This window comes from Pithys albifrons, chromosome 15 (assembly GCF_047495875.1).
Source record: "Pithys albifrons albifrons isolate INPA30051 chromosome 15, PitAlb_v1, whole genome shotgun sequence".
Classification (NCBI taxonomy): domain Eukaryota; kingdom Metazoa; phylum Chordata; class Aves; order Passeriformes; family Thamnophilidae; genus Pithys; species Pithys albifrons.
Window position 1 is genome coordinate 3,185,769 of NC_092472.1, and position 26,508 is coordinate 3,212,276.

Consider the following 26,508-nt stretch of genomic DNA (forward strand, 5'->3'; position numbering starts at 1 on the left):
TTTACTGGGACCAGTCTCTTCTTTGATGGTCCAGCTGAGGACGACGAAACAAAAATAGCAGGTCTCTCGGGCTTATGTTATTTTTACCGTATGGTAAAATACAGATAAAAAGGTCTCGCAATATGTGTGTGCACTATTATTAATCTTATTCCATAGTAGGAAAGCACAGTGTGTCCTCTGCGAGACTTTTTGATCAATCGTTTTTGGATTAGTGTTTTTCTCAGTGAGCATCATGCTCGATCAGCTCTGGAAACGCTGATAGATTCCCAGATCTCCAGGAATTGCACGTAGGAGCAATGAAGATCCCTCCTCAAAAGGAGCCGTCCTAAGAACTGCCGTCTGTTACTTTTCAGTTGCATATTCGAAGCTGCTCTAATTCAGCCTGCATTGCTCCCCTTCTCTAACGACTGCTTGCAAACTTTTCATTGTTGCCTTGCACAAAAGGCTGTTCTCTATTCTATATTACAGTCCTAGCGATAAACTCTATCAATCAAGAAAAGCAAAAACAACCCCGAACAAAATCAAATAGAGACCAGCCAAACAAACCAACAAACGAACCACCCAAAACCCCAGCAAAGAAACAAACAAAAAATCTATCATGTGATTTTCTTTCTTAGATCTCAACTAAGCCAGTAGAAAAGCCAGTTGAGGACCGGAAACGTAGATGGAAAATCAAGTGACAAATAACCAGAAAAATAAAACAATATAATAAAGCTCTGATAAAATATTCCATCTCACTATAGCTTTCCATTTCTCCAGCAACCTTACACCAGAAGTTAGGAGGCCACACGATGGAAAGTGAGCTTTTTTTGCAGGGAAGAATAATCCAAACTTCCTCATCCATCTAGACACAGCAAAAGAAAATTAAAGAAAAAAAAAGCGTTCAGCTGCTACATAACACCCAGTGCATTAAAAGGTCAAGAAGGAAAAACCCCATCATTGAACGTCAACCAGGTAATTCCAACTTTGACATGTAGAATTGAAGGATTTCATTCTAACTGTATGGCTCCAACGTCACTATTATGAAATGATAATATTTCAGACAACACAAGCTTCACAGACAAAACCGAAACTGAACGTGTAACGAACGAAGGAGTGCTGTTGCTATGCACTTGCTCTGAGAGGAGAATGAACAATAGCAAAATGTAAACTAGAATTTTATCCTTTTTCTAATATTTTATGCAGCAGGAGATAGACGGCAACCAGCCTCCCAACTACATCTACAGTCTAATGGGAAGTGCCCGGTGGCAGGACCTGCTACCAAAAAAGAGCGGGGACAGTATTATTCCATCCTTTAAGAGAACAACATATCGATACTTTAGTAGAGACAAGAAGCCATAGAATATACCATGTGGTCAGGAAAGCCTCAGAGAGAAGTAGTGGGCGGCTTTACAGACCTGCAGTGCTTCCGGGTTGGCGGGCGGCTCTCCCTCCATCGCGGTGCTATTCGGGTTCTGCTTCTCGCACGGTTCTCCGCCCAGAAGCTCCTTCGCGGACACAATGGGCAGCGGAGGCGGCGGCCAAACGGCCTCGGGCACGGCTCGAGGCGGCTCCGCCACGCACAGGTTGTAGGAGTAGGGCAAGGTGCCCTCGCAGAAGTCGGCCGGGAAGGCGGCGCCGGCCACGGAGAAGCGCTGCGCGCCCAGGCAGCGCAGCACGGCGGGCGGCCCGGCCCGGCGCAGCCGCGCCAGCACGGCCAGCGCCACGCTGAGCAGGAAGAGCGCCGAGAGCAGCGCCAGCGCCAGCACCAGGTAGAACTGCAGCTCGGCCGGCGCGTCGGCGCCCGCCGGCCGCTCGCTCAGCTCCGGCAGCGCCTCGTGCAAGCTGTCGGCCAGCACCACGTGCAGCGTGGCCGTGGCCGACAGCGCCGGCTGCCCGTGGTCCTTGACGAGCGCCACGAGCCGCTGCTTGGCCGCGTCCCTGTCGGACACGGCCCGCGCCGTGCGTACCTCGCCGCTGTGCAGTCCCAGGCGGAAGAGCGCCGGCTCCGACGCCTGCAGCAGCTCGTAGGACAGCCACGCGTTGCGCCCCGCGTCTGCGTCCACCGCCACCACCTTGGCCACCAGGTAGCCGGCCTCGGCCGACCGCGGCACCACCTCGAAAGAAGCCAACGCCGGCGCCTCTCCCGCCCCCGGCGCCACCCCCGTGGCCGGCGCCGGCCACAGCACCCGCGGGGCGTTGTCGTTTTGGTCGAGCACGAAGACGCGCACCGTGGCCGTGGAGCTGCGCGCCGGCGCCCCGCCGTCCTGCGCCCGCACGGCCACTGAGAACTCGCGGCACTGCTCGTAGTCGAAGGAGCGCTGCGCGTACACGGCGCCGCTCCGCGCCTCCACCGACACGAGCGGCGCCGCACCCGCCGTGCCCGCGCTGCCGCCCGCCAGCCAGTAGCTCACGCGTCCGTTGGTCCCCGCGTCCAAGTCCCGCGCGCTCACGCGCAGCACCAGCGCGCCCGCCGCGTTGTTCTCAGGCACGTACGCGCTGTACGCCGCCTCCTCGAACACGGGCCCGTTGTCGTTCACGTCCGACACCTCCAGCACCAGCTCCGTGCTGCTCGACAGCGCCGGGCTGCCCCGGTCCCTGGCCACCACCGTCACGCGGTGCTCGGCCGCCTGCTCGCGGTCCAGTGCGCTCGCCGTCACCACCTTATACGAGCCGCCCGAGGATGCCACGATGGACAGTGGGGCCTCGCCCGACAGCTCGCACATCACCTGACCGTTCTCTCCAGAGTCCTTGTCACGGACTTTCAACAGGGCCACCACTGTGCCAACCGGAGCGTCCTCGGGGACTGGGCTCGAAATCGACGTCAGCATCACCTCGGGCGCATTGTCGTTCACGTCCAGTACCTCCACCTCTACCTTGCAGTGTGCCACCAGTCCGCCACCGTCCCTTGCCTCCACCAGCAATGCATACCCTCGCATGTCCTCGAAGTCCAGCGGTTCTTGCAACGTGATTGTCCCTCTCTCCGCATCCACCAAGAATTTCTGAAGCACCTTGGCCGGCATTTTGCCGAAGCTGTAGGTGATATGGCCGTTGGTGCCGGAGTCAGCATCATATGCAGAGACATTTAACACCCTAGAGCCCGGAGGCGTATCCTCGCTCAGGCTTGCGCGGTACCGATCCTGCGTGAACATGGGGGCGTTGTCATTGGCGTCGGTGACGTTGATCCAAAGCTGGGCGGTGCCGCTCCGGGGCGGGTCGCCGCCGTCCAGTGCCGTTAACACCAGCCGCAGGCTCTGCTCTCTCTCCCGGTCCAACGCTCGGCGCAGCACTAGCTCCGCGAACTTGATGCCATCTTGGGTCTCCTTCACCTCCACCACGAAGTATTCATTGGCCTCCAGCTCGTAACCAAGCAGCGAGTTGCTGCCCACATCCGCGTCCTCGGCGACACCCACAGCAAATCGGGCTCCAGGAGAAGTCAACTCGTTGATCTCCAGCTGGAAATTGTCTTGCAGGAAGAGCGGCGTGTTATCATTCACGTCCTGGATGTCCACCTGAACAGGGAAAACGTTGAGCGGGTTGTGCACCACCGCCTCGAAACTGACGGAGCAGGACGCCGACTCGCCGCACATTTCCTCCCGATCCAGTCTCTCGTTCACGTACAGGTTTCCATCTGTATCGCTCACGGTAAAGTATTGCTTGTCCGCACTCAGTCGCAGCTTGCGCGCCGACAGCTCGTCCGGGCTGAGCCCCAGGTCCCGCGCCAGCGGCCCCACCAGCGAGCCTCTGACCAGCTCCTCCGGGATGGTGTAGCGGAGCCGCTCTGCCGCCGCCCGGCAGCACAGGCACAGCAGCACAGAGGGCAGCAGCAGCAGCGCTCTGCCGCCTGCCGGCCCGCGGCTCTGCCTCCGCCTGCCCGCTGCCATTGTCGGCAGCGCTCGCCGCGCTCTGCTGGCTCCTGCCGCTGCCCGGCCTCCCTTCCAGCCGCTCTGCGCAGCGAGCGCAGGGGCCGCCGGAGCACAGTGGGGCCGACGCCGGCTTGTTGGCCGCTGCTGCCCGCGCCGCCTGTCGCCTGTGCTGCCCGTGCCGCTGCCGCTGCCGCTGTGGCCGGCGCCGGCCGAGCGAGCAGCCTGAGGGGGCAGGACGCTGCGGCGGCTGCGGCTGCGGCTGCGGCTCCAGCGCCGCTCGGCGGCGGCCAACAGCGGCACCCGGAGGCGCCGCCACGCCACTGCAGCCGCCTGATGGCCGCGCTCCGGGGACCCGGCTTTGGGCCCCAGGGAGGCGCTGCTCTGCCTGTAGGGTGTCTTCTCGATTCCAATCAGCAAGAGCAGAAGCTCTTGCTTAATGTCGTGCTTAGGCGTTTGTAATGGAGATGCTCTGTTGGGTGCTTTTATGTCATTATTGCAGTGAATAGTTAAAACCAAATTTTCATAGCAGAGTGATAAAGGAACTCGTCTGCTCTTAATAAAACCAGAGGGCAACTATAGGAGAAATAAACTGTATTGTTTGGAAGACTTCAAGAGCATTTCAGCATTGTGTTAGATTTCTTGAATTCTACTGAATTCATTACCTGGGATGAATTAACTTGAGAAATGGATCAGCCTTAAGCAATGAAAGTAATCTCTGTGGTAAAATTATAGATTTACATTTGCTCATTTGTTTCTACTTCTTGAGAGTTCCTGCTATTGCATCTCCATATTTGAGGGGCTGTCAGTGGGAAAGTGCAAAGATACATTGAGTCTTTCACAGGTTCAAAGAAAGGTTTTGATTGGGAATGTTCTTTTAGACCATTGATTGCTCACCTCTGCCATGGGTAGAAACACTTTCTACTGGACTAAATCACTCTTAACCTCATCTAACCTGTCCTTTATTTGGAGGATATAATTTCTCTGGGCATTAAAACCCCATGTCCTATGTCCTATCACTGCAGGCCCTGATGAAAAGGCTCTCTCCGTCTTTTCAACCTTACTTTATAAATTGAAAATTAAAAAAATACTGAAAACTCTACAGAGGCTTCTTTTTCTCCACGCTTAATGACGTGAATTCCTGCAGCATTTCTTCATTGCAGAAATGTTCCAGCCCTCAGACCATTTTTGTGGTCCTTCTGGGGACTCTAGCAGGTTCATGCCTTTTTGGAATATAGGTCCCAGATCTGCACACAGTACTCCAGCTGGGGTCTCACAAAAAGAGTTCAGAGGGGGAAGCACCTCCATTGACCTGCTGGTCATAATATTTCTCACAAAGCAGAGGATAGAATTTTCTTTCTGAGCAGCAAGAGCACCTTGACAAATCATATCTCATTCTATCATCCACCAGCTAAAGTACTTCTATGAAAGCCTTTTCCCAATGTCCCACTCTCTATTAAAACTGGAGATTAATCTCACTAACATGCAGGACATTTTGCTTGGCCTGTTTGAACTTCATGGTGTTTGTATGGCCCACTTCTTCAGCCTATCAAGTTGGCATCTATTTGACATCTCTGCCCTCTCATGAATCAACTCAGCTGGGTGTCAGCTGCAGACTGGCTGGAGTTCACAGTTCCATTGTTTATGAAGACAAGAAATAGGACTGCTCCCAGTAAGGACTCTTAGGGGATTACAGAAGTTACAACAACCTGGTTTCCAATTGGACATTGAGCCATTGTCTATAACACTTTTCAGGGATCTATCCATCCAGTTCCTCATCCACCTAACAGTCTCCAGAAGAATGCCCAGCAAGTTCTGGGCAACTGTGAAGGGGACACTGCACAAATTCTCCCACTGGTCTGTTCATGGAAACCTTGGCTTCTTCAGTGGGTGACCATTCTGCTTTTGAAGGACAGCAGTAGAGATGCTTTTGCATTACTACATTGCAGACAAGTGTGCCTGGGTGAGCACACATATGAAAGTCTTCCTCTTTACAGCTGTAAACATCACAGCTGTGTATGGGAACTGCACCTGCACTGGGACAATTAGGCTGTGACCTTCCATATAAGATCAGACATGCCACGACTGAGCTCCTGACACCAAGAAAGGCAAGAGTTAGAAAGACACAGAAATGAACAGATCAGATGTGATAACATTTCATAGTCCTCACTTAATGTTCAGAAGCAACTCAACTTGCATAGTACTCCATCAGACACAAGCCTATACTCCATCAGGCACAAGTCTTCTCTCCAATGTTATGTAACTGGCAGATTTTTATTATGACCATCTCATCATCAGTAAAATTTATGATGAGATGATAATACACTGCAATAACTACAGGAAGAGAGGTCCGTTTGCCTGCTCACCACTACTCTGAGAAGAAAGTGAAGGATTCTAAAGCACACTAATGATAAACAGACAAAACAGAAGATTAGCAGTCATCCAACAAAAAACTGGCTTATCAAACTAAAAGCTTACAGAGCATCTCCTGCCTTCTTTTATTACAAGCACTCTTCCACACAGATGCAACTTCATGCTTACACCTCTTTCTCCCAACAATAACAGGTCAATAAGACATGCTCATGTCTTCTCACATTCCCACGTAACTCAGCATGAACAACATGCACGCAATACATTGCTAAAGGAAGCTACAGTGATAACTACAAAAAAGCCCACAAATTGAGTAAATCAGGGAAAGAAAAAGAAAGCCGTAATTCAGACAAGCTAGAAAAAGAAGCACTAGAAGACAAAGGTTTGTCAGACATACTCAGAAGGATGTCTTCTTGGTCTTAATTTCAGACATCGAAATTCACTCCTGCCAGCACCTGGAAGTCATTGAGATCTCCACCTGCAAGTGTGGCCCTAAAGTCTCACTCTGGACTGCACAATAGGGAGTTCCACATTAAGCAAGTCATCACATCTCAGCAAGTTCTTTTCTACTCTATGGCCTGCTCAACTTGCACAACTATGCAGTCATAATTTTAAAGACCTTCTCATAGGCTGTTTTCTCAAGCTCAGTCTCTTGAGAAAGTAAAACCAAGTCTCTTTTACATTCTGCTTTATATTCCTCACACACAGAATTCTGTCCTAGGTGCCTGAAGTAAGGATTTCAAATGCAAAAGCACTGACCAGAATTGTGAAAATGAACCACAACCTTCCAGGAAAAAAAGGCCCGAAAGAAAGTGTAATTACAGCTCTCAAGAAACTCTACATTGCAATCTAACAGATACAGAGCGATATTGGAGACTTCAAATGGAATTTATAAGCTGTCCTACCCATGCATCATGGCTCTCTATGCACAATTACTGTGGAAATAATTTATTGGTGGCATAATGTCATTGCCTTTCGGGACAGGGAAAACTAGGATCACAGAAAAAATGACACAGGCCTTGACACAAAGCATGAAATCAAACAGTGCCCTGCCAAAACCACATTGATCCACCTATTCCCCTGTTACAAAGCCAAGATCTCACCCTTCTCACTCGGCGTTCACAACCTTTCATCACACTATTTCCATGTACCAAACTTTTGGTTATATGTCATGCATGGGATAAAGAGCACCTTGGGAAACAAAACCCGAAAATACTTTTCTCTAGTGATACCCACCTTCATACCAGACAAGGCTGTGGATGAGATCCTCCCTTCCTGCCACATAATTCTAAAATATTTTGGGGTGTTTGCAGAATTGCCAGACACAGTGAGGATCATGCTTACTTCCCCAAAAAACCAAAACCAACGAACCAAAATCAAAAAGATAACTAAAGGAAAGAATCCTGAAGCAGGGCAGGAAAGAAATCACTACCAGTATATGAATCATAGATTTACATTGCAGGTTGTGTCAGCTCCAGCAGGTACACAGCAAAGGAAACAGATTTGTGACAGGTACACAGGAGGCTCACACAGGAGCTCACACCATAGATTGTAGTCATAGAAATTTCTTTGTCTGATAAAAAAGGAAAAATATTGGAACAGCAGCTGTTGTCCTCATTGAATGACCACAACAAACCTGACTTTACCACTTTCTTTTAGTACTTTCAAACTATACCACAGTGAACACTTCCACTTACCTGTCTCTGGAAAGATGGAACTCTTCTCTCTGTCCAAACATCACACAATAGGAAAGTTAAATCTGCAGACAGACACCTCTAAAAGAAAAGTTGCACACACACCTTCTCAGATCCCAAGCATCACAGCCAAGACTATGTTGCCCATCCCAGTAATTTGAACTGATGTAAAATGTTATAGAGGACATAAGCAGTCAGCAACTCAATTAAAGACACACTCATCAAAGTATTGTCTCTAAAAATGACATTACCCTAATTCAGCACATGGGCTCGTTGGATGTTGTGCCACTCTACCACCTCCAATGCAAAAGAATTCTGAACCCACAACTTGATCATTTGAGTAAAAATGAAGCCATATGAAAAATAAGACACCTCTGGACTTGTTCATAGAAACATGGAGGGTAGCCTTGAAATATAAATATGGATTTTTGAGGCAATGGTATCAGGTCTATCTTACACATACTGTCAAAGAAAAAGGCCCATCATCAGATCATCAAAAGAGAAAGCCAAGAAGTAAACACTTGCAGAAAGGAAGGGACCACAACACACTCTCATGGACCATGTAACTTGGAGTAGGTAATTAAGTTAGGTGTTTAATAAGCACTGAATACACAGCTTACTATTTCCAAAGGTACCACTTGACCTTTCTCATAAGTATGTAATCCTGCTGTGAAGTTACACAATTATGACAAAATGCAAACACATGGGAAGAGACTCCCAGAGCTCTCCATACATCTCTGGAATACCTGTCTTCCTGCCAAACCATTGGAGAAGGAAAACACCACATTGCTGATACTACAGGTGGGTAATGAATCAGAGAATAAGAACAGGAGTCCTGTATGGAGTTCAACAGATCCTCCTGCACAGCTGTCAGGACTCAAATCTCCAGCCATTCCCTTTATGCAGGATGCTCTTTGACCCACCTAATTTACAAGCATATGGCACACAAGGTCTAGTTTCCCACCATTTCTCTTTACTCCTCCAGCTTCACATATGATGAGATGATAAAACTCTTTATATCTTTAAAGAATAAAACTCTTTATATCTCTGCATGAAGGAAGACGCATTTGTCTGTTCACTGTTCGTCTCTGAAGGAACCTCAAAATTCCATATGGAAAAGCAGAGCAGGGCTCTAGGAGAGACTGGGTTAGTCAATATCTGCTTAGGGGCTATCACACTCTCCTTCCATCTCCCTCTGCACCTTGAATCAATCCCCTCCCACCCACGCAAGGGTCTTGCAGTGACATGTATGTATAGCCAAGGCACATGCAGTTCCATCTGATATAGGTTAACCTTAAAAGAAAGGAAATCAGCAAAACAACTCTGCCGTTTCCTCCTGTATTTCCTTGTCCACATAAAGCCACCTACAAATGTTTTCAAAAAGACACAACTTTCATGATCATCCCTTATCTTCATAACAGGCAGAGAGAAATCATCAAGAGACCACCTGTTCTCCCGATCCGTCCCGCTACAGGGTAAACAAGATCAAGACCAAGCTTGGATGAATGCAAAGCCGTTTCCTACTTCCCTCCGCTATGCATCATAGAGACACACAGAAAAGCTGAGAATAGGGCAATAGATGAGCTGCAAAGTTACACGTGGAGCTGTCAAAATTAGAATCTGGAGATTTTCACACGAATAAAGCACATGTGTCATTACGAAGAACCTGAGAAGAACACAAACTCCCTCACACTTCCAGCCACACTGCACCTGCCTCCCCAACAACTTGGAAAACTGAACAAGGACCCTACGTCCACATCGCACCAGCCCATACCACAACAAGAAACGAAGTTCTGCTATTTTGACAGCAAACCTGTCTCCACAGGAACAGAACACGGCTAAGAAATGGTAGAGGAGCAGAAGGGGAAGCTTCTCAGAGCCAGTTTGGACAGAGGAACTCACCGAGACAGGGGCGGGGTCAGAGGGGCGGGAGCTGACAGGGTCCTCCTGCCCGAGCAGAAGCGCGGGCTCGTCGGGCGGGGGCTGGGCCGGGAGGGTGTCGCAACAGCTGCCGCCCGAGAAGCGGAGGTGGCTCTTGCGCGAGTCGGCCGTGAGAGACACCTCGTGCGAGTAGGAGTGCAGGAAGGCGCGGACGCCGTCGATGCCCACGAAGTGTGTGGCCGGCACGCCGCGCAAGGCCCCGTTGGACTCGGCCAGCAGCTGCGAGCGGCGCCAACGCCTGAGGCGCAGCGCCAGCAGCAGCAGCAGGAAGGCGAGGAAGAGGCAGGAGACGGCGGCCACGGCCAGCACGAGCCAGCGCGTCAGGCTCTCGGCCGGCTCGCCCGGCGCCGCCGCGTCGGCCGCGCTGCCCAGCTCGGCCAGCAGCTCGTCCACACTGTCGGCCAGCAGCACGGTGAGCGTGGCCGTGGCCGACAGCGCCGGCCGGCCGTGGTCCTTGACCAGCACCACCAGGCTGTGGCGCGCCGCGTCGCGGGCGAGCGGGAAGCGCGCCGTGCGCACCTCGCCGCTGTGCAGCCCCAGGCGGAAGAGCCCCGGCTCCGTGGCCTTGGCCAGCTCGTACGACAGCCAGGCGTTCTGCCCCGCGTCCGCGTCCACCGCCACCACCTTGGCCACCAGTGCGCCGGGCTCGGACGAGCGCGGCGCCAGCTCCACGCCCGCCCAGCCCGCACCCGCCGGCGGAGGAGGAGGCGGGTAGAGCACCTGCGGCGCGTTGTCGTTCTCGTCCACGATCAGCAGCCGCACCGACACGTTGCTGCTCAGCGCCGGCGAGCCGCCGTCCTCCGCCCGCACCCACAGCTCCACCTCGCGCACCTCCTCGTAGTCGAAGGAGCGCAGCGCGTACAGCGCGCCCGTCTCCGCCTGCACCGACACGTACGACGACAGCGGCAAGCCCCGCACCCGCCCCTCCGACAGCCGGTAGCGCACGCGCGCGTTCTGCCCCCAGTCCGCGTCCGTCGCCCGCACCGTCAGCACCAGCGCGCCCGCCGCGTTGTTCTCGGCCAGCCGCGCGCTGTAGCGCTCCTGCGTGAACACCGGTGCGTTGTCGTTCACGTCCAGCACACGCAGTGCCAGCACGGTGCTGCTCTGCAGGGACGGTGACCCTCCGTCTGTCGCCCGCACCGTCACGTTGTACTCCGACACCTGCTCCCGGTCCAACTCTCTCGCCGTCACCACACTGAAGTAGCTACCCTGCGAATTCTGCAGCTGGAATGGGACAGCCCCTTCCAGTGAGCAGCGCACCTCCCCATTGGCCCCTGAGTCGCGGTCCCTAACATGCAGCAGGGCAACCACCGTCCCCAGCGGTGCTCCTTCAGGAACCTCCTTCAGTGCCGACCGCACCGAAATCTCGGGCACATTGTCGTTTATATCTGTCACGGTGATCGCGACTTTTGCCGTGTCGGAAAGGCCTCCGCCATCGCGTGCCTTCACCTCCAGTTCATATGTGTCGCCTCCCTCGAAGTCGAAGCTCCGCACCAGCGTGATGGCTCCCGTCTCAGAGTCCAGATGGAAAATATCCAATGGCGTGTCTATCGTTTTCTTCATAGAATATTTCACGTTCCCGTTCACTCCCTCGTCCGGGTCGGTGCCTGTGACAGTTACAAGGGTGGAGCCCACCGGCACGTCCTCCGGCACACGCACCGTGTACTCTGACTGGCTGAACACGGGCGCGTTGTCGTTCGCGTCCAGCACCGTCACGTGGATCCGCGCCGTGCCCGTCCGTGCTGGATCGCCGCCGTCACTCGCCCTCAGCACCAGCTCGTGAAACGCCACCTCCTCCCTGTCGAGAGCCTTCACCAGCACCAGCTCTGGACGCTGATCCCCGCCGGGGCCCGCCTCCACGGCCAGTGAGAAGTGCTCATCGCCGTTCAGTTCGTAGCTCAGTAGGGAATTCCGTCCGGAATCCGGGTCGTGAGCTTTGGCCAAGGGAAAATGCGACCCCGGGGCTGCCATCTCGCTTATTCCCTCCACCAGTTCAATTTCTTTGAAGGTCGGGGCATTGTCGTTAATGTCCATGATTTCTACTTCGATTTCATAAAATTTCATTTCCGCCTCCACTATCAGCTCACAGCGCAGCACACATTTATCTACCAGCCGGCACAGCTGCTCTCTGTCTATCTTCTCTGCCGTCACTAAATGTCCTGTCTTTCCGTGCAGGGAGAAATACTGCGTCCTACCTTCAGAGACAACACGGATGCCGAGGTCGCTCAGTGTCGACAGCTGTAGCCCCAAGTCCTTGGCCACGTCGCCCACGAACGAGCCCTTGGGCATCTCCTCAGGCACCGAGTAGCGCAGCTGCCCCCACGCTGCCTCCCACGCCGCCAGCAGGACGCCCCACAGCAGGACTCGCTGCCACCGGCCCCAGCGCTTCCCCGCTGTGGACATCTCGGCCGCGGCACCGCCGGTACCGCAACACAGCCGACAGATATCCGCTGCTGACTGGAGATCCGGCTCCTGCTCCCACTCCGTCTCGCGGCACCGGCTGCTCCTGCCGCCAGTCCCTCCGCCTCGCTATAACACGGCTCCACAGCGCACGGCAATCGGAAACGGACCGATTTCCGAGCCAGGAATCCAGCAACCTAGTGAGCGAGCCGATCCGCAGCGGGCGGGGCTGCAGCGCTGCGACCTTCGTCTCGTTCCTCTCGGTCAACAGCGGCGCCCGCAGCCTCCTCCCGGCACTGCAGGCACCGAGCGCTGCTTCCCCCAGGGACAACTGGCGGGGATGAGACATTCACAACCAAGTTTTCTGTCCAGTACAGTGGAGATCGGGGGTTATTTCTACCGCACGGGAAAACGTTCATGTGTTTTTGACAGTCTATAGATACGAAGTTCTCTTAACATGACATTAACATTACGAATCTAGTGTCTCTTAAAAGAAAAGCACAGTATCTTTCCTACAATCGCACAGCTTTTTCCATCAGTCGTGCTTTAGTTTTTTCTTAGTGGGCGCCGTACTCAAATGCCTCCATCCATGGTGGATTCCCAAACATGGACCAATTGCACATAGCAGTGATTAAGGTCCCTTCTCAAAAGCAGTCGTCCTAGGGACTGCCTGTCACCTCTCTGCTTTGTTACTTTTCACCTGTACATCCGAGGTTGCTGTGAAACAACCTGCGTTGATTCCTTTCTCCCACATCTACTTTCAAATTATTCAGTACAGCCTTACACAAGAGGCCGGAATTATACAACTTAGTGCTCCTTTCTTGTTCACAGCCTTAGCAAGAGACGCTGTCAAGCAGGGAATGTATGAATTAGCAGGGGAAAAAGATGAAAAGGAACACAGGTTAAACCGAAAGAATCCAACTAACCAACTAAACCAAATCAGAACATGCGAATTTCTCTCTTAGATCTTATTCAATGACTCTGTAGAAAAGCCAGCTAGAGGAGCAAGAGGGAACTACCAAACGTGATGGAACTCAGTTTACTGAGAAATAACCGCAGAAAGAAAACAAATAAAGCTCGAATTAAATGAACACATATCACTATTCCTGCCGTTTCTGCAGCGCTACTGCACCAGAAAAATGGGAGGGCACGGTGGAAGGTAGGCATATTCATTAGAAAATCAGAATTCCCCCACCATGTATCACGCTTCCTTAAATACCGAAATAAGAGAAACAAACATCAGGCAGTGCACTGATTTGGTAAAAAAAGATGAGGAAGGGAAACTCTCATCAAGCATCGATCACACTGCCAACTGTGCCATGTAGAATTACCAGACCTCTTTCTAAAAGCAAGTATCAAACTTTACCGTGACTAACCCCTCCTATTTCACACAACAAAATCTTTGTAGAAAAACCTGAAAGCTGAACAAAGAGCCACTGTAACTACGTTACTCCTCTGAGAGGAAAATTAACGAAAGCCAAAAGCATAAGCAGAATTTACATGTCCTTTGCGGTTTTATGCAGCATAGATTGGACGACAACTTTCCTACTGAGCGGATATATGTGACAGATGATGAGGAAGGAAGTGACGGTTCTCAACAACTGCTGCTTAAACAAGCCAGAATTCTTAGCTGCGCCCATGGAAATAGCAACCCGCAATAAGAGCAAAAAATTAGAACCAACACCGAAGAGCCAACTACCGTCAACAAGTTGTTAGGAAAAGCACAGACAAGGAGTGAACGAGCTTACAGACCTGCGGCGCATTGGAGTCAGGGGGTGGCTCTCCCGGGACGGCGCTGCTGTTCGGGGTAGCCTTCTCACACGACTCCCCGCCCAGAAGCTCCTCCGCGGACACGATGGGCAGCGGCGGCGACGGCCAAGCGGCCTCGGGCACGGCTCGAGGCGGCGCCGCCACACACAGGTTGTAGGAGTAGGGCAAGGTGCCCTCGCAGAAGTCGGCCGGGAAGGCGGCGCCGGGCACGGAGAAGCGCTGCGCGCCCAGGCAGCGCAGCACGGCGGGCGGCCCGGCCCGGCGCAGCCGCGCCAGCACGGCCAGCGCCACGCTGAGCAGGAAGAGCGCCGAGAGCAGCGCCAGCGCCAGCACCAGGTAGAACTGCAGCTCGGCCGGCGCGTCGGCGCCCGCCGGCCGCTCGCTCAGCTCCGGCAGCGCCTCGTGCAAGCTGTCGGCCAGCACCACGTGCAGCGTGGCCGTGGCCGACAGCGCCGGCTGCCCGTGGTCCTTGACGAGCGCCACGAGCCGCTGCTTGGCCGCGTCCCTGTCGGACACGGCCCGCGCCGTGCGCACCTCGCCGCTGTGCAGTCCCAGGCGGAAGAGCGCCGGCTCCGACGCCTGCAGCAGCTCGTAGGACAGCCAGGCGTTGCGCCCCGCGTCCGCGTCCACCGCCACCACCTTGGCCACCAGGTAGCCGGCCTCGGCCGACCGCGGCACCACCTCGAAAGGACCCGCCGCCGGCGCCGCTCCCGTGTCCGGCGCCGGCCACAGCACCCGCGGCGCGTTGTCGTTTTGGTCGAGCACGAAGACGCGCACCGTGGCCGTGGAGCTGCGCGCCGGCGTCCCGCCGTCCTGTGCCCGCACGGCCACCGAGAACTCGCGGCACTGCTCGTAGTCGAAGGAGCGCTGCGCGTACACGGCGCCGCTCCGCGCCTCCACCGACACGAGCGGCGCCGCGCCCGCCGCGCCCGCGCTGCCGCCCGCCAGCCAGTAGCTCACGCGCCCGTTGGTCCCCGCGTCCAAGTCCCGCGCGCTCACGCGCAGCACCAGCGCGCCCGCCGCGTTGTTCTCCGGCACATACGCGCTGTACGCCGCCTCCTCGAACACGGGCGCGTTGTCGTTCACGTCCGACACCTCCAGCACCAGCTCCGTGCTGCTCGACAGCGCCGGGCTGCCCCGGTCCCTGGCCACCACCGTCACGCGGTGCTCGGCCGCCTGCTCGCGGTCCAGGGCGCTCGCCGTCACCACCTTGTACGAGCCTCCTGAGGACACCACGATGGACAGCGGCGCCTCTCCCGACAGTTCGCACGTGACCTGACCGTTCTCGCCGGAGTCTGCATCGTTAACATTCAGCAGGGCCACCACGGTGCCGACCGGCGCGTCCTCCGGCACGGGGCTCGACAGTGACAGAATCGTTACCTCGGGCGCATTGTCGTTCACGTCCATCACTTCTATTTGCGCCTTGCAATGTGATACTAAACCTCCGCCGTCTCTCGCCTCCAGTCCGAAGCTGTATTTACTCTTCTCCTCGAAATCGAGCAGACCCGTAGTCCTGACCTCGCCGCTCTCGCTGTCAACAGAGAACAACTCACGGATTCCGTCTGGGACGTTACTGAAGGAGTAGGAGACCTGCCCATTGGACCCCGTGTCCGCATCCGTAGCACGCACCCTCAACATCAGAGACCCCGCAGGCAGATTCTCGGCCACTCGCGCATCGTAGAGGCTTTTGCTGAACACGGGTGGGTTGTCATTGGCGTCCATCACGTTGATCCGAACCTGGACAGTCCCGGATCTCGCGGGGTCCCCGCCATCCGCTGCAGTCAGCACCAACTCAAAGGAGCTCTGTTTCTCCCGATCCAGTGCTCTCTCCAGCACTAATTGCGGCTGCTGAGTTCCGTCCGGGTTCTCCTTCAAGGCCAGAGAGAAGGACGGGTTGTTGCTGAGCAGGTAAGTCAGCTGGGAGTTCCTTCCAGCATCGGGGTCTCGGGCCATCTCCAGAGGAAAACGAGTACCGGGAGCAATCCATTCACCGATCTCGAGGTCCAGAGCAGCCTTGCTGAAAATAGGGGAGTTGTCGTTCACGTCCTGGATAACCACGTCGACGTGGAAAATATTAAGAGGGCTGTGCACCAGCGCCTCGAAGCTGACGGAGCAGGACACCGATTCGACACACAGCTCCTCCCGGTCCAGCCTCTCGTTCACATACAGGTTTCCGTTTTCCTCGCTCACGGTGAAATATTTCATCTGCTTTTTGCCAGTAGACGCCACCCGCAGCTTGCGCGCCGACAGCTCGTCCGGGCTGAGCCCCAGGTCCCGCGCCAGCGGCCCCACCAGCGAGCCTCTGGCCAGCTCCTCGGGGATGGTGTAGCGGAGCCGCTCTGCCGCCGCCCGGCAGCACAGGCACAGCAGCACAGCGGGCAGCAGCAGCAGCGCTCTGTCGCCTGCCGGCCCGCGGCTCTGCCTCCGTCTGCCCGCTGCCATTCCCGGCAGCGCTTGCCGCGCTCTGCTGGCTCCTGCCGCTGCCCGGCCTCCCTTCCAGCCGCTCTGCGCAGCGAGCGCAGGGGCCGCCGGAGCGCAGCGGGGCCGGTGCCGGCTCCTTGGCCGCTGCTGCCCGCGCCGCCTGTCGCCTGTGCTGCCCGTGCCGCTGTGGCCGGCGCCGGCCGAGAGAGCAGCTTGCGGGGGCAGGACGCTGCGGCGGCTGCGGCAGCGGCTCCAGCGCCGCTCGGCGGCGGCCAACAGCGGCACCCGGAGGCACCGCGACGCCACTGCAGCCGCCGGATGGCCGCGCTCCGGGGGCCCGGCTTTGGGCCGCGATGAGGGTCTGCTCCGGCTGTAGGGTCTCTTCTCAATTCCAATCAATGTGCTTCCTGAGGCTTTTATAATGGAGGTGCTCTGTTGGGTGCTTTTATGTCATTATTGCAATGAATAGTTAAAAGCAAATTTTCATAGCAGAGTGATAAAGAAAGGAACTCCTCTACTCTTAATAAAACCAGGGAGCAACTATAGAAGCAAGAAACTATATGCTAGCGAATGCTTCAAGAGCATTTTATCACTGTGCTGGATATCTTGAATTCTGCTTGCATTACCTGGGATGAACTAACTTGAGAAATGGATCAGCCTAAAGCAATGTCAGCAATCTCTATGGTAAGATAACAGATTAAGAATTACTCTTTTTTCCTGATTCTTGAGAGTTCCTTCTTTTGCATCTCTGTAGTTGAGGGGCTGACAGTTGGAAAGTGCAAAGCCACACTGAGACTTTCACAGGTTTAAAGAAAAATTTTGCTTGTAAGAGTTCTTTGATGGTCACTGAATGTGCACTTCTGCCATGGGCAGGAACATTTTCAACTAGCCTAAATCACTCATAACTTCATCTGACCTGCCCTTTATCTGAAGGAATATCCATAATTTCTCTGGGCATTAAAAACTCTTGCCCTATGTCCTGTCGCTAGGGGCCCTGATAAAAAGGCTTCTCTCCATCTTTTTCTAACCTTGTTTTATAAATTAAAAAAGAAGAAAATATTGAAAACTCTACATAGAGGCTTCTTTTCTCCATGCTTAAGAACCTGAAATCCTTCAGCCCTTCTTCATAACAAAAATGTTCCAGCCCTCAGATCATTTTTGTGGTCCTTTTGGGGACCCTGGCAGGTCTGTGCCTTCCTGGAATACTGCCCCCAGATCTGCATGCAGTACTCCAGCTGGGGTCTCACTAATGAGTTCAGAGGGGAGGAACCACTTCCATCGACCTCCTGACCATAATACTTGTTACATAACAGAGGATACAATTTTCTTTCTCAGCAGCGTGTCTCATTTTACTATTCAGTGTTCCATTTTATCATCCAACAACAATGTACAGTACTTCTCTGCAAGGCTGTTCCCTAAGTCCCACCTGCTACTAAAACTGCAGATTACACTCACGAGCATGCAGGACATTTAAGTGGGCCTGTTTGAACTTCATGATGTTTGTATGGGCAGAGCTCTCCAGCCTATCAGTTGATATCAGTTTACAGTTGGCATCTCTGCCCTCTCATGAATCAACTGAACTTGGTGTCTGCTGCAGAACTGCTGAAGGAGTGCTCAGTGTGGGAGACACTCTACACACATTCTCTCACTGCTCCCACAAGGTTCATGGAAACCTTGGCTTCACTGAGTGACCACTCTGCATTTGAACAGCTGCCGTAGACCTGGTTTTGCATTATTCCACTACAGACAAGTGTGCCTGGATGAGTATATAGGCCTATGAAAGCCTTCCTCAGCTGTAAACATCACAGGGGTATATGGGAACTGCACCTGCATGGAGACATTTGAAATAGACATGACCTTTGACATAAGACCAAGACAACCTCCTGGTTAGTTCATGACACCAAGAAAGGGAGGAGCTAGAAACACACACACATTAACAGAACAGGTGTGATAACAGTTTGTAGGCCTCACAGTGCAGAAGCAACTCAAATTGCATGGTACTCCATCAGGAACAAGCATGTGTTATCTACAACATATGACAAGCAAGAAAATGACGAAGTTCTTCTATAACCTCAGACACATACGTCTCCTTCTTCTCTCCAGTGCTATGCAGCTGGTAGGTTTGTGACCATCTCATCATCAGTAAAATTTATGATGAGATGATAATGCACTGCAATAACTACAGGAAGGGAGGTCCATTTGCCTGCTCACCACTCCTCTGAGATGAAAGTGAAGGATTCTAAAGCACACTAATGACAAACAGCCAAAATAAAAAATTAGCAGTCATCCAACAAAAAAGTGGCTCATCAAACTAATGGCTTAGGGAACATCTCCTGCTCTGTTGTATTACATGCACTGTTTCACATACATGCAACTTCATGCTTACACCTATTTCTCTCAACACAAACAGAACACCAAGATATCCTCACGTCTCCTGACATTCCCACCTGACATATCACAAATAAGTGGCACACAATACATTCCTATAGAAACCTGCAGTGGTAACTACAAATAAGCCCACATATAGAGGAAATCAAGGAAAGAAAAAGAAAGCCATAATTCAGACAAGCTAGACAAAGAAGCAATCGGAGACAAAGGTTTGACAGAGAATACTCAGAAGGACATCTTCATGATCTTCACTTCAGACATTGAATGACCTGGAAGTCATTGAGGTCTCCCCTGCCAAGTGTGGCCCTAAAGTGTCAATCTAGACTAGGGAGTTTCATATTAAGAAAGTCACATCTCAGCAAATTCTTTTCTTCTTTATGGCCTGCTCAGCTTGAACAACTATGAACTCATAACTTCAAACACCTTCCCATAGGATTGTCAAGCTCAATCTTTTGAGAAAGTACAACAGATTCTCTTTTACCTTCTGCTTTATATTCCTGTTATGGGTTCACCTAGGTGGGCCTAGATTTGGGCTCTGAAGTGTGGACTAGGCTGAAGCTGTCAGCTGACTTGAGCTGGGCTGAGCTAACAGCTGACCTCTTCTAGCCAGTAATTTTGTATTCCATACCACATTATGACATCATCTCCAGGGAAGTAGGAACCAGTGTGGGAGTGGTTAAGGCAGTCGCTTCTCAGCCTCCTCTTGGGAGGACGCACGATGCTGTCCCAGGGGGGATGGAGAGGACCAGGCCCACCACTGGCCCACAGGGTACCTCAGGAAAGTAAAATGTGTTGTTCTGGGTCTCTCCTTTCTGCTTGGGTTTGTCTCCCTGGGAAATAAGCTTCTTCTTAAGTAATGTGTAGTTAGGACAGTAGAATTTGTGTGTTCGTTAAGAAGTTGAGGTGGGGAACTTGTTGTTGTAGACTTGTGTGAGTGTATATTTGTACTCTCTTCTAATTGTCTCTTTCTTTCTGTGAAAAATATATGTAGATTTAGTATAAATGCAGTTTGAAGTGTTTTTTTTCTTTCCCCTCTCTTTTCCTCCCTTTCCCTGGTGTTAGGAGGGAGGCTTTTCTCTCTGTGCTTGGGGGCGTTGGCAGTTGCTTATCTCAAACCAAGACAATTCCTCACACACAAAATTCTGTCCTAGGGGGCCGAAGTAAGGATTTGCTGAAAAACAATCACAATTTCAAATTCAACTACAAAAGCACTGACCAGAATTGTGAAAATGAACCACAACCTGACAGGAAACAAAGGCCTGAAAGAAAGTGTAATTACAGCTCTCAAGAAACTTCTACATTGCAATCTGACAGGGAGATACAGAGGGATACTGGAAACTTCAAATGAAATATTTAAGCTGTTCTACCCATGCATCATGGGTGTCCATGCACAGTTATTGCAGAAATAATTTATTGCTAGCATAATGCCATTACCTTTCAGGACAGGGAAACCAGGATCACAGAAAAAATGACACTGGACTTGACACCAGGCATGAAATCAAACACTGCTCTGCCAAACCCACATTTACTCACCTTCTTCCCTGGTAAAATGCCAAGCTCTCACCCTCCTCACTCTGCATTCACAGTCTTTCATCACGCTATTTACATGTACCAAACTTTTGGTTATGTATCATCCATGGGATAAAAGCGTCTTGGGAAAAAAACCCCAACAAATATTTTTTCTTTAGTGATATCCACCTTCATGCCACACAAAGTTATGGATGAAATCCTCCCTTCCTGCCAGCGAATTATAAGATATTTTTTGGTGTTTGCAGGATTGCCAGACATAACGAGGGTCATGTTTACTCCTTGAAAAAGACAAAACCAAACAACCAAAATCAAAAATCTAACCAAAGGAAAAAATCCTGAAGCAGGGCAAGAAAGGGAAATCATCAGAATTGTATGAATCATAGATTCACATTGCAGGTTGTGTCAACTACACTAGGTTCACAACAAAGGAAACAGGTTTGTGACAGGTACATAGGAAGCTCACACAGGAGTTCCATAGATTGTAGTAATAGAAATTCCTTTGGATTATAAAAAAGAAAAAAACTTGGAACAGCAGCTGTTGTCCTCATTGAATGACCACAGCAAACTTGACTTTACCAGTTTCCTTTTGGACTTTTCAACCTATACCACAGTGAACACTTCCACTGGCCCTGTCTCTGGAAAGATGGAACTCTTCTCTCTATCCAAACATCTCACAACAGGAAAATTAAATCTGACGACAGACACCATTAAAAGAAAATTTGTACATGCACCTTCTGAGGTCCAAAGCATCGCAACCAAGATTATGTTGCTCATCCCAATAATTTGAACCGATTTAAAATGTTATAGAGAACATAATCAATCAGAACCTTGATTAAAGACACAATCATTAAAGTATCATCTCCAAGGCAACATCACCCTACTTCTACATATAGGCTCTTTGGAAGTTGTGCCACTCAACCACCTCTAATGCAAAAGAATTCTAAACCCACAACTTCATCATTTGAGTCAAAATGAAGCAATAAGAAAAAATAAGACACCTCTGGACTCATTCTCAGAAACTTGAATTGGAACCTTGAAAAGAACATGTAGATTTTAGAGGTAATGATACAATGTCTGATCATCCATAACCCATCAAAGGCCCATCTTCAGATCATCAAAAGAGAAAGGCAAGGAGTAAATACCTACAGAAAGGAAGAGACCACAACACGCTCTCCTGGACTATTTAACTTGGAGTAGGTAATTAATTCAGGTGTTTAGTAAGCACTGAATACACAGTGTGCTCTTTCCAAAGGTACCACATGACCTTTGTCATAAATACATAATCCAACTGTGAAGTTACACAATTATGACAAAATGCAAACACATGGGAAGAGACTCCCAGGGCTCTCCACACACCTCTGGAAGAGATGTCTTCTAGCCAAACAGTTTCAGAAGGAAAACACCACATTGCTTGATACTACAGGTGGGTAATGAATCAGAGAACAGGAACAGGAGTCCCTTCTGGCCTTCAACAGACACCCCTGCACAGCTTTCAGGACGCAGATCTCCAGCCATTCCCTTTATCCAGGATGCTCTTTGACCCATCAAATTTACAAAGCCTAGATTCCCACACCATTTCTCTTTACTTCACCAGCTTCACACATGATGAGATGATAAGGCACTACAATAAATCTCTTTACATCTCTGCATGAAAGAAGACCCAGTTTTTCTGCTCACTGGTCTTCTCTAAATAAACCTCTAATTCCTATTAGAAAAAGCAGAGCAGTACTCTGGGAGAGACTGAGTGAGAGAATTTCTGCTTAGGGGCAATCACCCTCTCCTTCCATCTTCCTCTGCACCTTGAATCAATCCCCTTCTACCCACACAAGGCTCTTGCAGTGACATATGCTTTATAGTAAAGGCACATGCATTTCATTTTATGTAGGTCAACCTTAAAAGACAGGAAATCAGCGAAACACCTCTGCCATTTCCTCCTGTATTTCCTTCTGCACATAAAGCCACCTACAAATGTTTTCAAAAGGCCAAAACTTTCCAACTGATCTCTTTGTAACAGGCAGACAGACATCATCAAAGGACCGGTTGTTTTTGGGTCTGTACCCCTACAGGGAACACAAGAGCAAGCATGGATGAATCCAAAGGCATTTCCTACTGATCTCCACTATGCATCATAGAGACACATATAAAAGCTGAGAAGAGGAAAAAGGATGAGCAGGAAAGCTATGCATACAGCCGTCAAAGTTACAATCTGGAGATTCTCACACGAATAAAGCACATTTGCCATTGGGACAACCTGTCAAGAACACAAACTCCCTCACACTTCCAGCCACCGTCAGCCTCACTGCACTTTCGTCTCAAAGAACCTGGAAAACTGATCAAGGACCCTATGTCCACCTCCCACCCACCCACAGCGCATCAACAAACGAAGCTCTGCCATTTTTGTAGCAAGCCTGCCTCCACAGGAACAGAAAACGGCGGGGAAAGCGCAGTGAAGCAGAAGGGGAAGCTTCTCAGAGTCAGGTAAGTGCAGAGGAACTCACCGGGAGAGGGGCGGGATTAGAAGGGAGGGTCCCAGCAGTGTCCTCCCCGAGCAGAGGCGCGGGCTCGACGGGCGGGGGCTGGGCAGGGAGGGTGTCGCAGCAGCTGCCGCCCGAGAAGCGGAGATGGCTCTTGCGCGAGTCGGCCGTGAGAGACACCTCGTGCGAGTAGGAGTGCAGGAAGGCGCGGACGCCATCGATGCCCACGAAGTGAGTGGCCGGCACGCCGCGCAAGGCCCCGTTGGACTCGGCCAGCAGCTGCGAGCGGCGCCAGCGCCTGAAGCGCAGCGCCAACAGCAGCAGCAGGAAGGCGAGAAAGAGGCAGGAGACGGCGGCCACGGCCAGCACGAGCCAGCGCGTCAGGCTGGCGGCCGGTTCGCCGGACGCCGCCGCGTCGGCTGCGCTGCCCAGCTCGTCCAGCAGCTCGGCCACGCTGTCGGCCAGCAGCACGGTGAGCGTGGCCGTGGCCGACAGCGCCGGCCGGCCGTGGTCCTTGACCAGCACCACCAGGCTGTGGCGCGCCGCGTCGCGGGCGAGCGGGAAGCGCGCCGTGCGCACCTCGCCGCTGTGCAGCCCCAGGCGGAAGAGCCCCGGCTCCGTGGCCTTGGCCAGCTCGTACGACAGCCAGGCGTTCTGCCCCGCGTCCGCGTCCACCGCCACCACCTTGGCCACCAGTGCGCCGGGCTCGGACGAGCGCGGCGCCAGCTCCACTCCCGACCAGCCCGCACCCGCCCGTGGAGGAGGAGGCGGGTAGAGCACCTGCGGCGCGTTGTCGTTCTCGTCCACGATCAGCAGCCGCACCGACACGTTGCTGCTCAGCGCCGGCGAGCCGCCGTCCTCCGCCCGCACCCACAGCTCCACCTCGCGCACCTCCTCGTAGTCGAAGGAGCGCAGCGCGTATAGCGCGCCCGTCTCCGCCTGCACCGACACGTACGACGACAGCGGCAAGCCCCGCACCCGCCCCTCCGACAGCCGGTAGCGCACGCGCGCGTTCTGCCCCCAGTCCGCGTCCGTCGCCCGCACCGTCAGCACCAGCGCGCCCGCCGCGTTGTTCTCGGCCAGCCGCGCGCTGTAGCTCTCCTGCGTGAACACCGGTGCGTTGTCGTTCACGTCCAGCACTCGCAGTGATAGCACGGTGCTGCTCTCCAGTGACGGCGACCCTCTGTCGGCCACCCGCACTGTCAGGTTGTACTCCGACACCTGCTCCCGGTCCAGCTCTCTCTCTGTCACCACGCGGTAGTAGTGCTCAAAGGACTTCTCCAGCCTGAATGGGACACCCCCTTCCAGCGAGCAGCGCACATCACCGTTGGCCCCGGAGTCGCGGTCCTGGACGTGCAGCAGGGCCACCACCGTCCCCTGCGATGCGTCCTCAGAGATCGCACTCAGCGCTGATGATACCGTGAGTTCGGGCACATTGTCGTTTATATCTGTCACGGTGATCGCGACTTTCGCTGTGTCAGAAAGGCCTCCACCATCGTGTGCCTGCACTTCCAGTTCGTAGGAATTTCCTTCCTCAAAGTCAAGGCTCTGCTCCAGGGTGATCGCTCCTGTCTCAGAGTCCAGCTGGAGTATCCTCGAGGCTTTGTCTGAAATTTTCTTTAACGAGTATTTCAAGTCCCCGTTCAACCCCTCGTCAGCATCGGTAGCCGTGACAGTGACGAGGGTGGAGCCCACTGGCACATCCTCCGGCACACGCACCGTGTACTCTGACTGGCTGAACACGGGCACGTTGTCATTCACGTCCAGCACTGTCACGCGGATCCGCGCCGTGCCCGTCCGAGCCGGATCGCCGCCGTCACTCGCCCTCAGCACCAGCTCGTGAAATGCCACTTCCTCTCTGTCCAGCGCCTTGGCCAGCACCAGCTCGGGACGCTGATCCCCGCCGGGGCCCGCCTCCACGGCCAGCGAGAAGTGCTCGTCGCCGCTCAGTTCGTAGCTCAGCAGGGAATTCCTTCCCAAATCCGAATCGTGAGCCTCGGCCAGGGGAAAACGCGTTCCCGGGGCTGTCGCCTCGCTCATTCTGAGTTCCTTTTGTGCCTGTCGGAAGCTGGGGGAGTTGTCGTTAATGTCCGTGATTTCCACTTCGATTTCGTAAACCTGCATTTCCCCCTCCACTATCAGCTCACAGCGCAGCACGCATTGCTGCACATTCTCGCACAGCTGCTCCCTGTCGATCCTCTCTGTCGTCACTAAATGTCCCGTCTTCTCATGCAGGGCGAAATACTGCGTCCTACCTTTATCCAAGATGCGGACTCCGTGATCTCGGAGCGCCGGCAGCTGCAGCCCCAGGTCCTTGGCCACGTCGCCCACGAACGAGCCCTTGGGCATCTCCTCGGGCACCGAGTAGCGCAGCTGCCCCCACACCGCCTCCCACGCCGCCAGCAGGACTCCCCACAGCAAGGCTTGATGCCGCCGGCCCCAGCGTCTCCTAGCCGTGCACATCTCGGCCGAGGCACCGCCGGTACTGGTCCTCTTCGCCGGCCGCCCGATAATACGTCTTTTTCGATTCTTCTTCCGGATCGCCGCTCCCGGTTGCTGTCACCGACCCCTCCGCCTTGCTGCGGGGACGATCGCAGAGCGCCCCGGCTCCGATCCTGTGAGGGAGCGAGCAACCGATCGAGCCGGTCCGCAGCGGGCGGGGCTGCAGCGCTCCGACCTTCCGCTCGCTCCTCTCGGTCAACAGCGGCGCCCGCAGCCTCCTCCCGGCACTGCAGGCACCAAGCGCTGCCGAGCGATGCCCGCCCTGCCTCGGCCACCGGCAGCTCGCGCGAACGGCGCAGTCCTCACGGAGACGTGGTGTCCCGTTCAGCGGGCACCATCTCCCTCCGCTTTTCTCCGGCATATCTCTAATTTGATCCTCCAGCTGATCACGACGAGACATTAATTAGAGAACTCCTTTCATCGCATGAGAAAATGTTTTGGAAATGGTGTAGACAATTCCGATTCTTACCCCATTCGTACAAACCCACAACTCCTGTCACTAATTTTACAGCTTTGTGGCTGTCGTGTCTTATTTAGTTTTTTCCTCTCCCTTTGTACAAATGTTGGACAACACTGGAACATCATCAGCCACATTCCTGTACAAAACCACAGCAATGCCAGAATGCAGTGATGCCGATCCTCACTTAAAAGTATTCTTTCTCAGGTAATGATCATCCTTACGGGTTTTGTTAGTTTTCACCTGCACATCGGAGTCTGCTCTGAATCAGTCTACATTGCTACGCCTTCTCCAACCACCACTTCTGCATTTTTCATTATAATCAGAAACTCTACAGGGCATGATTGCACATTTTACAGAGTTACACAACGCTTTCTTAGAGTGCAGTCGCAGTGATGCACAGGAACTGGGAGGTTCATTCCAAAATAAACCCAAAACCCAGCATAAAGCAAATGCCTCTTTGGGACAACAGGCATACAAACAGAAAACAAGCTCTGAAGTCCAAGACATTTTCCCTCCAGTAGAAAAAGGAAACCAGCTGCAATTAAATAAAAAAGGTGAATTACCTTAACTAAAATCGGATAAATGATGACTGGATAAAATTAATACAACTTGTAGCATCATTATTTCCTCAACCTCCTTCCCCCTAAATATATGAAGGTACACAATAGAACAACAGTCCGTAAATTCCTCTTTGTGGAGCCCCATAAACAGTTCCT

General features: G+C 52.9%; 2 protein-coding genes and 1 pseudogene across 8 annotated transcripts in view; all 3 read right to left on the reverse strand.

Moving 5' to 3' along the window:
• Nucleotides 1-26,508, reverse strand: part of LOC139678766 (protocadherin gamma-A4-like) — a 245,389-nt gene that overhangs the window by 123,474 nt on the left and 95,407 nt on the right. Inside the window, exon 1 of one of the 7 annotated variants that reach the window (XM_071569859.1) lies at nt 1,398-3,992. The exons of the other annotated variants lie outside the window; for them this stretch is intronic. Within the exon in view, the coding sequence (XP_071425960.1) occupies nt 1,398-3,863 (2,466 nt within the window). The 5' untranslated portion in view covers nt 3,864-3,992. Of the gene's footprint in view, nt 1-1,397; nt 3,993-26,508 lie in introns of those variants that run through there. 7 annotated transcript variants of the gene reach the window in all.
• LOC139679129 (protocadherin gamma-A12 pseudogene) lies at nt 9,342-12,411 on the reverse strand (annotated as a pseudogene).
• LOC139679130 (uncharacterized) lies at nt 12,445-25,433 on the reverse strand. Its single transcript, XM_071570559.1, has 4 exons — nt 22,855-25,433; nt 22,323-22,416; nt 13,996-16,851; nt 12,445-12,578 (listed from the first exon to the last, which is right to left on the reverse strand). The coding sequence occupies exons 1-4, from the start codon at nt 25,291-25,293 to the stop codon at nt 12,445-12,447; spliced, it is 5,523 nt and encodes a 1,840-aa protein (XP_071426660.1). The 5' UTR covers nt 25,294-25,433.

Excerpts from the sequence above, each read along its gene's own strand:
- LOC139679130 (XM_071570559.1), bottom strand. The coding sequence starts at position 25,293 with ATGTGCACGGCTAGGAGACGCTGGGGCCGGCGGCATCAAGCCTTGCTG. Across the intron at positions 22,417-22,854 it reads CTAATCCCGCCCCTCTCCCG|GGGTACAGACCCAAAAACAA; the intron begins GTGAGTTCCTCT and ends TGTTCCCTGTAG. Across the intron at positions 16,852-22,322 it reads TTGGCCTTTTGAAAACATTT|CCTCAGGAAGCACATTGATT; the intron begins GTAGGTGGCTTT and ends CCATTATAAAAG.